At 40.5% G+C, this 13,666-nt stretch overlaps 1 protein-coding gene across 2 annotated transcripts in view; it reads right to left on the bottom strand.

Annotated features, from left to right (window-relative positions):
- The window catches only part of FCHSD1 (FCH and double SH3 domains 1), a 374,706-nt gene that overhangs the window by 174,444 nt on the left and 186,596 nt on the right, over positions 1–13,666 (bottom strand). For both annotated transcript variants that reach the window (XM_053718614.1, XM_053718613.1), the window contains exons 7-8: positions 8,397–8,460; positions 6,204–6,332 (exon numbers count right to left, since the gene is read on the bottom strand). In XM_053718614.1, coding sequence (XP_053574589.1) covers positions 6,204–6,332; positions 8,397–8,460 — 193 coding nt within the window. The remainder of the gene's footprint in view (positions 1–6,203; positions 6,333–8,396; positions 8,461–13,666) is intronic.

Raw genomic sequence — 13,666 nt, forward strand, 5'->3', positions numbered from 1 at the left:
AGCTTTATCTGAAGTGTAATTATTATTTTTTTAATCGGTTTTCTTTCCTGGGCAATTGCCTGTTCTATTATATTGTTGCATGTGCACTGCAGTTTTTATATTAGCACTGTTTTACATTGATCTTTTTTACACGGATACTTTTACATCGATACTATATAATAATGCGTAAAGAAGAACTCCTTAAAGGATAACCATATAGCACTAGATACGGTGTATTTTTATAAACCAACTCTGACTAAAGAAAAAATTGTTGTGCTGGAATAAATTCACAAACTGAAGGAGGGGACAACAACGGACATACCAATATAGTATCAACTTATATTTATATGCTTGAATGCTTACCTCATTAAGGATTGAGGGCATTAAATGTAAGTACAAACGTTTTAAGCTCAAACTAAATTAATCATTTGTATGACAGAGTTACACTATGTGTTTTTTCTTTCTTTTTTTCAAAACTATCTGAGAAATTCTACCAAATTACCATACTTCGGGGAGATACTAAGACATACCATCACAGAGAGAACTGGAAGTTTCCACCAGAAAGGTATTTCCAAGAAGCTTCGTTGAATCCATTGGCTAAGAGTGCCCTACAAGATTCACCTAACAAAGGAACCAACGGAGGAGAATAACTACCTACCGGAGGACCACTACACCATTGGTTTTCCTGTGTGTAAACATTACCTCATACGATTGGGGTAATTGCCGGTAAGAAGAAAACCATTTCTCACCTTTATCATCATTTTTGTTTTATTGGGACTCTAGAATTTATAACTATATGTATAAAGACTTTTATCTGGCGCTGAACCACATTGATTTTTCCTCTTGATATTACTATTCCTAACAGTGTTAAGGGTACACTGAATCTTTATTCACGCAGCACGATACACAATATATCAATATAACACATCTATTGAGACGTTTGTCCATGCTAAGGGTAGAAATGCCATAGGCAGGCATAAAATAATCTCACATAATATAACAGATAGACATATATATTTTGATCTAAGTTTTAGTGCTGGTACCACACCTTTACCTATATCTATCTATCTATCTATCTATCTATCTATCTATCTATATAAATTCATTAAAGTGAAGCCGCCTGTCTGTTCCACTTTAGAGTCAAAAGTCATCCAATCTGATATATTCAAAAACTTAAATTATGCTTACCTGATAATTTTCTTTTCTTCTGATGGGAAGAGTCCACAGCTGCATGCATTACTTTTGGGAATTCAGAACCTGGCCACCAGGAGGAGGCAAAGACACCCCAGCCAAAGGCTTAAATACCTCCCCCACTTCCCTCATCCCCCAGTTATTCTGCCAAGGGAACAAGGAACAGTAGGAGAAATATCAGGGTTAAAAAGGTGCCAGAAGAATAAAAACTAAAATACAGCCGCCCCATAGAAAAAACAGGGGCGGGGAGCTGTTGACTCTTCCCGACAGAAGAAAATAAAATTATCAGGTAAGCATAATTTAAGTTTTTCTTCTTAAACGGGAAGAGTCCACAGCTGCATTAATTACTTTTTGGAAAACAATACCCAAGCTATAGAGGACACTGAATGCAAACAAAGGGCGGGTACAGAAGGCGGCCTCTTCAAAGGGCACCACAGCCTGAAATTATCCAACACCCGATAAAAAAAACTAACACTTAGACACAAGGGGTTAAAAACAAGAAAGGACCAGGTAACTGCCATCAGTTAACTCCTGCAAGGCCTTCCTAGAGACTACTTAGAATCTCTAGAATCCATTGAGCACAAAAAATAAAAAGAGGAACCAAGTCCCGCAAGCTTTCTGATCACATAGAACTAACCCCCGACACGAAGCAAGAGAACCTACACCTACCCTCAAAAGGGAAAATTGAGGACCCATAAGGTATCCAAAGGACCACCAACTATGGTCAAAAATCTCAAAACGACTAAAGCAAACCCAAGGTTGCTAAAAACAACCACCCAGGGAATGACTCCCTAGAAGGACAAGGAACAGGGATCAATTCCACACGTATGAAAAGGCGAACACGAGTTAGAACCAAGGTCTACCCTCGGCTCCCTGACAAAACACCATACAACTTATGGTGCTTCAAGGAAGCCACAGGCTCCTCACTGTACCATAGTTTAGCAGACCCAACCGCTAAAAGTAGACACATAGGAAGAAGCTGAAGAAATTCGGAGCCTGTAGACAAGGATAGAAACAAACTAATTATCCTATCAGAGAAAAAAGGCTATCTTGTGAAAACACACAGCCACCTCTGAGCTCCAGCCTCAAGGCTGACCCTAAGCCATCGTGGGAGATCAACCCACAGAGAATGTCGAAAAATATTGATGGCAACTCTCGCCTTAGAAGAACATTCACTCCAGCAGCACATGCAACAGTGGAGGGATGAAACACTGTGAAGCCCCCACCAAAGCAGGAGACCAGATTAGAAGGCTGCCACAGCAGGGCTCAAACTCCAAGCCTTCAGCTACTAGGCAGGGTAGAGATCCCTTAGGTTACCTAGACCTGCACCAACTGGAAGTACACGGTCAAGACTGAGCAGAGCAGTCAGATCCCCGTCCCCCACTCTGAGGAAACGGACCCAGCCCAAAAGGATTGTCAACGTCTGAAAACGAAGAATATAAAACTCTTCGAACCACACCTCAGAAGAAAAAGGAGGGGCCTAAAAGGGAACAACCCCATGGGGGGCATTATTATAATTCCACTTGCTACCACAAGCCATGACAGAAATACTACGTGCTCAGTTTCCAGAACCCTTACACAGCTCCCTCCAAAGAGGGACCACTCCCAAACCAGTGAGATAGACACTAAACTACAGTGTCCCAGTACCAGAATCCAGCCCCAGGACCTCTTGCACGCAAAAAGGACAGAACCCCTCGGAAACGAGAAGAGAAGGACCTTGGGGCCTCAATGGAAACTGAATTCAGAAACTTACCCGAAGGAGGACAAACCCCAAGGAACCGCTTCCACAGCCATAGGCATGGAGAAGAGATGAGAGAACGGTGAAACCAAGTGATAAGAGACCATTCGGTCATACTGACAGGTCAGTGGAAACAGACAAACACGAGCCCACATCAAGGTGCAATAACTGCCCCGACAACAACTGTCAGATCCCACCAGAAGACAGCAAGAGCTAACCCTCAGGTAGACACCATAAGGGACAAGTGGATGTTTTAATCCTAAAGGTTTCAAACCGAACCGCCCAGGACCGATTCAGATCCGGACTCTGAACTCTCAGACAAGAGACATGGTAATAAACTTAAACCCTCAAAACCAGAGACCAGTCAAAGTTCAAACCCCCTGAGGAACTGTCAAGTTACCTCATACGGAGAAGTGCACCCTGGGCAGTGCATCCCACCTCCCAATGTCCCTGGACATTGGATGTTTGAAATAGATAGAGACCAAAGATCCTAAAAAGACATCTTAACAGGTCTAAGAAAATGGCAACAGCACCCAGGGAAGCGTCTGAAACCAGGACCCTCTGCTTGTAAACCCAAAAGGCTAGATCTCAGAGAGTCGAAGGGGAACACCCCCCCGCTAAAGGTCACGGGATTACAAGTATCAGGCTCCATTTGAAGGATGAAGGGCTGAGGATCAGCCTCCCAGAAAATTCTGTACCTCACAGGAAAAACGTTGGGAGCCTCACAACTCCTGGCAGACCAGTTGACCAGGAGATGCCGGGGGAAAAACAACAGGGAGTAACCCCAACCCCTGCGCTCCCTATTGAGCATGCAACATACTAAAAAGGGAAGAAGTAAGGAAGACACAGATGACCCGTCCACCCAAGAAGGGCAACAAGTAGCCCCAGCACATCGGCACCACGTGGGTGACATGAACCATAAGGAACAGCAGCTAGCGCCCGACCAGTACCTGCCTGGTACGAGAACACTCCAAAACCGTCCAAGGTCTAAGAAAAATCGAAGCCCCAAAGGAATCGATAACAAACTATAAACATAACTATTTCATTATATAGTACTGTGCAACTTCCGAGAAAGTGCTCACATGACCACAAAATCGCAAGTATCAGTTCCAGAGAAGAAACATTCCCAAAAGGGAAAATCATAACAGACATGCACTTCATAAAACAAATTAAACACATCCTAACCAGATCAAATAAAATGAAGGTAGCACTCGAGGGTGAGCGCCCAAGGAGAATGGGCACGCTAATAGGACCAGCCGATCAGAGGCACTATTCTCCTAAGCTCAGAACTGAAACAGATACTCAAAAGAAAAGAAAAACGGAGACATCAAGGAGACTGGCTTCATCCCCATACGTCTAACCCAGTTTGACATCCGGCACGGAAGACCGAGGATCCCTCGGCTCAGTAGGACCGAAATCCTCCAGCACCGGCAAAACATGCCTTAGTAGTACACAAAGACATGCCAGTCTATAACGGAAGGAAAAATATTACCCCGCTGGATCAATGGAAGACCCCGGCCCCAAGGCCGGATCGATGGACGACCCCTCAGAGGCCATCGCTTTCCCAGAAGGTCAAACTGACTCAAGCGATCTCACGCTTGACGGACCCTGGTTAACAGAACACGGACAGTATCTTAAAAATACTTCTCTTGGGAGATATAAATGTGCCAGCGCCATAGATATGGCCATGCGTGACCATGCCGTAACCTCTGGAGGAAGCAGGCCGCCTTCCGGAGAAGGAGTAACGGCCATAGGGACACCTACTTGCGTAGCATAAGGTGGTTCTGGGGCATGCGCCTCACGAGACATGGAATACTCAGGGGCTGATGGCTCAACACACTCTACATTCCCTGATTCGGGGGGGAGAGAGTACTCTAGAACGGCAATCGGAACATAACTGATGGGCATGGATAACCTGAGCCATTTCATTCTCCTCACAAGATGTATACTCCGAGTCGGAGATGTCCGTCTCTAAAAAATCAGAATCCTCCATAACTTGGAGATTGCAAATATGGACTAAAGCTAAACGGCACCTTTCACCCCCTAATTTTTGGGCCGCTCACCCCCCTCCTGTGAACCAGACAACCAACGAACAGACTCTCTCCGTCGTCACTTGGTCAGGGTACGGAACTGGAATTACAACGTGACCACACCCGGTTACGAGGTGCACCGTGTAAGCCAGCAAAAAAAGGCACGCCAGACCAAAAGGACCGTGCAGTCTGATGATAAGGCCGTTATGTTCCGAATAGCCATGAGTCCAAGCATCACTACACATTAGCAGACAGATCACATAACAAACATGATTAAAGTCCCCCCTGTTCAATAACCCCCCACAGGATAAAGGTTACAATGTAGTCACTATGAAGTTATAATTCTTATCATTCTTATCATAAAATTAAAAAATTCCAACTCTGGAGACAGATGGGCTATATACACTGTCTGCTCCCCTTTATATAATTTTGGTTTAATCTGGTTCTACTTGGGTCCTGCGTGATCCCATATTATTTTGTTTGTGTCTCCACTGTTGACTTTAAATAAAGAAACTAAAAAAACAGAGACAATGTCATTACATTAATGGTTTTTTGCTCTTTGTATGCTCTTCCCAACATCCAGCTAGGATATCTAGTTACAAAGTCTTCTTTTTTTTTACTTTGTTTTACCCACATCATTACTTGATTCACTTCACTTTGTATTTACAGTAGATGATTTAGGAAAAGGTCTACAAGAACTTTTATCTTTGGTTCTCGCTCCTAGGGACATACTGTTAGGTGAAACAGGAGTAGATGCCTGTGGACTGTCCACTGTGGAGCTAGTTTCAAAACTGGACAAATTGCTAAATATCATAGGGAGGGACTGTAAAGATTAAAAATTAGACATTGTTTATATCTGGACAACACTGTCTAGGAAGGGCAAGAAAAATAATAAAAAGAACAAAAGGAGAAGTAACAGCCAATATAAAATCTTATCTAATTTAAGTAATGAAGTATATGTGTCCAGGTGGTCCTTAATTAGTGAAACTACTGCTGTACTAATGTACAACTGTGCATTTACTATGTATAAAAATATGTTTATGAATATAGTATTTTCCCTTCTTAACCCCCTTCCAAATTATACTGCCTAGAGCTACAATATAAAAAGGTGAGATCTGGCCTGAACGGAACAAATTCATCTTTAGATTATAAATTTGCATGAATAAGGCAAAACCAAAAAGTGTAATTTGTTCACTAACTCATCTCAAAATGACTTTGGTTTCCTTAAAGTCTGTGAATTATTGCAGATCAGAAAACAACTTTACCTTCATGATAGCAGGGAGGTGTGTAAGGTAGTAGTGATCCAGATGGGCATTGGCTGCCGCTAGAGATAAAAGATATTCGTTCCTCGCCTCAGCGAGCTGCTGAGTACAATCCACCAGCTGAGTTGAGAACTGTAATAAAATAATGTATAGAATGGAATTACATTCACATGTTGCCTTGTCATCTCTAGAGTTTAGAATAGTATTGTTTAGAGTTCTCAGAACCAAGTAATTTGTAATTAAACAGATATAATATCCTCACTTTACAGCATAGTTTCTAGAAAGCAAAACAGTGTAGTTAAATTACTCTAAAAAGTCTTCCTGTTTGCTAAGCATCTCATACTGGCTCTTGTGATTGTAAACACTTAAAGGGACATGAAACCCAAAAATTTTTGTTCATGATTCAGATAGAGAATCCAATTTTAAACAACTTTCCCTTTTACTTCTATCATTTATTTTGCTTCCTTCTCTTGTTATCCTTTGCTGAACGGTTTATCTAGGTAAGCTCAGGAGCAGCAAATAAACTAGGTTCTAGCTGCTGATTGGTGGCTGCAGATATATAACTATTGTTATTGGCTCACCCATGTGTTCCGTAAGAAACCAGTAGTGCATTGCTGCTCCTTCAACAAATGATACCAAGAGAATGAAGCAAATTAGATAATAGAAGAAAATTAAGTTGTTTAAAATAGTATTCTCTATTTGAATCATGAAAGGAAATTTTTGGGTTTCATGTCCCTTTAAGGATTTCACAACGATGCCTCCCAACTTTAATAGTGTTTTTTGCTATATAACTAATAGGAAGAAACAAACTGCAACCATTACTCCAATATACTAAATCCCTTTAAAGCCTACCAAATTTCAAAAAACACAAGTGCAATACAAGTGATATTACATGTAGTGTGTAAGGGAAATTCAAACTGAATAAGCTAAATGGTTAAATAGACTTTCTGTTCAAAAATATTATTAAAACGGTTTCATAATTAGGTTGTTTTAGTAGCAAGACTGGTAATTTGCCAAATAACTGAATTTTAATGTTAACCAGTGTTCCAAAGTGGCAATTATATGCTTTTTGCTACAGTCAAATAAAAACAAACAAAAAAACACACTAGATTAATGGGCATTATTTATTTAAAGGGACAGTCTAGTCAAAATTAAACAAACATTCATGATTCAAATAGGGCATGCAATTTTAAACAACTTTCCAATTTACTTTTATCATCAACTTTGCTTTGTTCTCTTGGTAATATTTGTTGAAAGTTAAAGCTAGGTAGGCTCATATGCTATTTTTTAACCCTTTGAAGGCTGCCTCTAAACTCAGTGCATTTTGACAGGTTTACACAGCTAGAGGGCATTAGTCCATGTGTGCCATATAGATAACGTTCTCAGAGTCAGCACTGATTGGCTAAAATGCAAGTCTGTCAAAAGAACTGAAGGAGGAAGTCTGCAGAAGCTTAGATACAAGGTAATCACAGAGGTAAAACGTATATTAATAACAGTGTTGGTTAAGCAAAACTGGGAAATGGGTAATTAAAGCGAGAGTCTACCATAGAATTGTTATTGTTTTAAAAGATAGATAATCCCTTTATTACCCATTCCCCAGTTTTGCATAACCAACAAAGTTATATTAATATACTTGTTACCTCTGTGATTACCTTGTATCTAGGAACCTTCTTCCAGCCCCCTGATCACATGACTGTGACCGTTTATTATCTATTGTCTTAAATTTAGCATTGTTTTGTGCTAAATCTTAAATAACCCCCTGTGCCTGAACACAGTTATCTATATGGCCCACGTGTACTTTCTGTCTCTTTGTGTTGAAAAGAGATTTAAAAAGCATGTGATAAGAGGCAGCCCTCAGAGGCTTAGAAATTGGCATATAAGCCTACCTATGTTTAGTTTAAACTGAGAATACCAAGAGAAAAAAGCAAATTTAACGATAAAAGTAAATTGGAAAGTTGATTAAAATTAAAAGTCATATCTGAATAATGAAAGTTTAATTTATACTGTCCCTTTAAGGGATTATCGATCTTTTTAAACAATAAAAATTCTGGAGTAGACTGTCCCTTTAACAAAACCTGGCATTCAGCTGTTTTGGTCTCTAAAATCATAGTCTAAACATTTTAACAAATAATTTGAAGATGTTAAGTTACTATTCCTTGTCAAGAATCTATTGAAGTTCCTGGATACATCCCATACCTTAACACTGAGCTTCTGTAGGCTGGCTTTTGACTGAAAGAGTCCATGATCACTTTTCTTTAACCTGTGAAAAAGAGGGAATTGTCAGATAATTGGTTCTGGGCCTGGTAAAGTACAAAACTACTTAATTTACATATACATTTTATCTTAAATATGCAAAAGTGCATTGCAATATTCATGTGTATGAAAAAAATGCATAAATTAAATGTTACCACTGCAAGATCAATTTAAATCATAGGTTGTGTGCACATTTACCTAGAGTGCATGCTGCGAATATCATGCCACTAAACACAAAATCTTTCTTTCATGATTCAGATAGAGAATAGAAATTTAAACAACATTACAATTTATTTCCATAAATTATTTTGCTTCATTTTTTAAAATATCCTTATTTGAATAAAAAGCAATGTACATGGTGAGCCAATCACATGATGCTTCTATGTGCAGCAACCAATCAGCAGCTAGTGAGCATATCTAGATATGCTTTTCATCAAAGAATATCAAGAGAATAAAAGAAATAAGATAATAGAAGTAAATTAGAAAGAGGTTTAACATTGCATTCTCTTTCAAAATCATAAAATAAAAAATATGGGTGGCATGTCCCTTTAATCAGTAATAATCGTTATCAGAAGTATATACAGTCCATACCTCCGAACATTTCAAAAGAGGGACCCCCCCCCCCCCCCCCCCGCGGCAAAAATTTGAAATGTGGTGGGCAGGAGTGGGGCTTAAATAAATTATAAAGACCAAAGTAATATAAATAAAATTCTAAATAAAGTCATATCTTTTAATACTCTTAGGCAGCAAAACAAACAAAAGCTCAAACCACTGGTATAGCTATGTGAGCTCTGTATTTAATTAACCTTTGCAGAGACAGTGCTAAATATTCTTATCTTAATTGGACATTTAATAAATAGATTCTTAAAAACTGGTCTCTGCTTTCCTCATTAATATTCTAGATTCTGGCCTTTAAAGTTAGCAAAAATGCACAGTAACACACTACATATCATACACTTACACATGCAGATACATACACACTACATTGCATACACTTACACATACACACTACATAGCATACACTTACACACACACACTACATAGCATACACTTACACATACACACACACACTACATAGCATACACTTACACATGTACATACACACACACTACATACCATACACTTACACATGCAGACATACACTACACACACTTATACAGGCAGATACACACACACACTACATAGCATACACTTACACATGCAGAAACATACAGTGGGGAAAAAAAGTATTTAGTCAGCCACCAATTGTGCAAGTTCTCCCACTTAAGAAGATGAGAGAGGCCTGTAATTTTCATCATAGGTATACCTCAACTATGAGAGACAAAATGTGGAAACAAATCCAGACAATCACATTGTCTGATTTGGAAAGAATTTATTTGCATATTATGGTGGAAAATAAGTATTTGGTCACCTACAAACAAGCAAGATTTCTGGCTCTCACAGACCTGTATCTTCTTCTTTAAGAGGCTCTTCTGTCCTCCACTCATTGCCTGTATTAATGGCACCTGTTTGAGCTTGTTATCAGTATAAAAGACACCTGTCCACAACCTCAAACAGTCACACTCCAAACTCCACTATGGTGAAGACCAAAGAGTTGTCGAAGGACACCAGAAACAAAATTGTAGACCTGCACCAGGCTGGGAAGACTGAATCTGCAATAGGCAAGCAGCTTGGTGTGAAGAAATCAACTGTGGGAGCAATAATTAGAAATTGGAAGACATACAAGACCACTGATAATCTCCCTCGATCTGGGGCTCCACGCAAGATCTCACCCCATGGGGTCAAAATGATCACAAGAACGCTAAGCAAACTTACCAGAACCACATAGGGGGACCTAGTGAATGACCTGTAGAGAGCTGGAACCAACGTACCAAAGGCTACCATCAGTAACACACTACGCCGCCAGGGACTCAGATCCTGCAGTGCCAGACGTGTCCCCCTGCTTAAGCCAGTACATGTCCGGGCCCGTCTGAAGTATGCTAGAGAGCATTTGGATGATCCAGAAGCAGATTGGGAGAATGTCATATGGTCAGATAAAACCAAAGTAGAACTGTTTGGTAGAAACACAACTCGTCGTGTTTGGAGTAGAGAGAATGCTGAGTTGCAACCAAAGAACACCATACCTATTGTGAAGCATGGGGGTGGCAACATCATGCTTTGGGGCTGTTTCTCTGCAAAGGGAACAGGGCGACTGATCCGTGTACATGAAAGAATGAATGGGGCCATGTATCGTGAGATTTTGAGTGCAAACCTCCTTCCATCAGCAAGGGCATTGAAGATGAAACGTGGCTTTCAGCATGGCAATGATCTCAAACACACCGCCCGGGCAACGAAGGATTGGCTTCGTAAGAAGCATTTCAAGGTCCTTGAGCGGCCTAGCCAGTCTCCAGATCTTAACCCCATAGAAAACCTTTGGAGGCAGTTGAAAGTCTGTGTTGCCCAGCGACAGAGCCAAAACATCACTGCTCTAGAGGAGATCTGCATGCAGGAATGGGCCAACATACCAGCAACAGTGTGTGACAACCTTGTGAAGACTTACAGAAAACGTTTGACCTCTCTCATTGCCAACAAAGGATATATAACAAAGTATTGAGATGATCTTTTGATATTGACCAAATACTTATTTTCCACCATAATTTGCAAATAAATTCTTTCCAAATCAGACAATGTGATTATCTGGATTTGTTTCCACATTTTGTCTCTCATAGTTGAGGTATACCTATGATGAAAATTACAGGCCTCTCTCATCTTCTTAAGTGGGAGAACTTGCACAATTGGTGGCTGACTAAATACTTTTTTGCGCCACTGTACACACTACATTGCATACACTTACACATGCAGACACACACTACATATCATACACTTACACATGCAGATACATACACACTACATTGCATACACTTACACATGCAGATACATACACACTACATTGCATACACTTACACATGCAGATACATACACACTACATTGCATACACTTACACATGCAGATACACACACACACACACACACACACACACTATATAGCTTACACTTACACATGCAGATAGACACACACACTACATCATATATGGGTATCTGTAACTCATTGTATGGAGTCCTTGGGTTGGCAAGCTGAGGTCAGAGGGTATACAGCCTTCCTACTCCTGCTTAACCCACACACCATTACTTTTCCACAAGGAATCTAACAGGTATATAACCCTGGGAGAGAAAAGTCTGCTGAGTATGTGCCCAATAGAATTTAAAAATGCATGGGGCAATGTGGGACAGATGGCTAGCAACCCGGGACAGACCCCTAAAATCGGGACTGTCCCATGAAAATCGGGGGAGTATGTACAGTCTATTGCAAAATGATTATATTTGTAGTTTAAACTGCACTAATGTGTACTTTAAATATAAGGTTTTACGGTCCTTTAAAAAAAGTAAATTTATGCTTACCTGATAAATTGATTTCTTCTATGGTAAGACGAGTCCACGGATTCATCCTTTACTTGTGGGATATTATCCTCCTGCTAACAGGAAGTGGCAAAGAGCACCACAGCAGAGCTGTCTATATAGCTCCTCCCTTAGCTCCACCCCCGTCATTCGACCGAAGTTACAGGAAGAAAAAGGAGAACCTACAAGGTGCAGAGGTGACTGAAGTTTAAATCAAAAAAATATAATCTGTCTTAAAATGACAGGGCGAGCCGTGGACTCGTCTTACCATAGAAGAAATCAATTTATCAGGTAAGCATAACTTTACTTTTCTTCTATAAAGGTAAGACGAGTCCACAGATTCATCCTTTACTTGTGGGATACAATACCAAAGCTACAGGACACGGATGACCGGGAGGGACAAGACAGATGGTTAAACAGAAGGCACCACTGCTTGTAGAACTTTTCTCCCAAAAATAGCCTCAGAAGAAGCAAAGGTATCAAATTTGGAAAAGGTATGAAGCGAAGACCAAGTCATAGCCTTACATATCTGTTCAACAGAAGTATCATTTTTAAAAGCCCATGTGGAAGCCACCGCTCTAGTAGAGTGAGCTGTAATTCTTTCAGGAGGCTGCTGTCCAGCAGTCTCATATGCCAAACGGATGATGCTTTTCAGCCAAAAGGCAAGAGAGGTAGCCGTAGCTTTTTGACCTCTACGTTTTCCAGAAGAGACAACAAACAAAGATGTTTGACGGAAATCCTTGGTCACTTGCAAGTAAAACTTTAAAGCATGAACCACATCCAAGTTGTGCAATAGACGCTCCTTCTTAGAGGAAGGATTAGGACACAGAGAAGGAACAACAATTTCCTGATTAATATTCTTATTAGTAACAACCTTAGGAAGGAATCCAGGTTTGGTACGCAAAACCACCTTATCAGCATGGAAAACAAGATAAGGCGAGTCGCATTGTAATGCAGATAGTTTAGAAACTCTTTGAGCCGAAGAGATAGCAACTAAAAACAGAAGCTTAATATCTATGGAATGCATAGGTTCAAACGGAACCCCTTGAAGAACTTTAAGAACTAAATTCAAACTCCATGGAGGAGCAACAGGTTTAAACACAGGCTTGATTCTAACTAAAGCCTGACAGAACGACTGAACGTCTGGAACATCTGCCAGATGTTTGTGCAGTAGAATTGATCAAGCAGATATCTCTCCCTTTAAGGAACTAGCTTTCTTGGAGAAAGGACAAAATCCTAGGAACCCTGATCTTACTCCATGAGTAGCCTTTGGATTTGCACCAATAAAGATATTTATGCCATATCTTATGATAAATTTTCCTGGCGACAGGCTTACGAGCCTGAATCAAGATATCTATGACCGACTCAGAGAACCCCCGCTTGGATAAGATCAAGCGTTCAATCTCCAAGCAGTCAGTCGCAGAGAAACTAGATTTGGATGCTGGAACGGACCTTGAATCAGAAGGTCCTGTCTCAGTGACAGAGTCCATGGTGGAAGAGATGACATGTCCACAAGGTCTGCATAACAAATACTGCATGGCCACGCAGGTGCTATCAAAATCACAGAAGCTCTCTCCTGTTTGATTTTGCCAATCAAACGAGGAAGGAGAGGAAATGGTGGAAACACATAAGCTAGGTTGAACGACCAGGGTACTGCTAGAGCATCTATCAGTACTGCCTGAGGATCCCTTGACCTGGACCCGTAATGAGGAAGTTTGGCATTCTGACTAGACGCAATCAGATCCAATTCTGGTGTGCCCCATTGCTGAATCAAATGTG

The sequence above is a fragment of the Bombina bombina genome, chromosome 6 (genome assembly GCF_027579735.1).
Source record: "Bombina bombina isolate aBomBom1 chromosome 6, aBomBom1.pri, whole genome shotgun sequence".
NCBI classification, from domain to species: domain Eukaryota; kingdom Metazoa; phylum Chordata; class Amphibia; order Anura; family Bombinatoridae; genus Bombina; species Bombina bombina.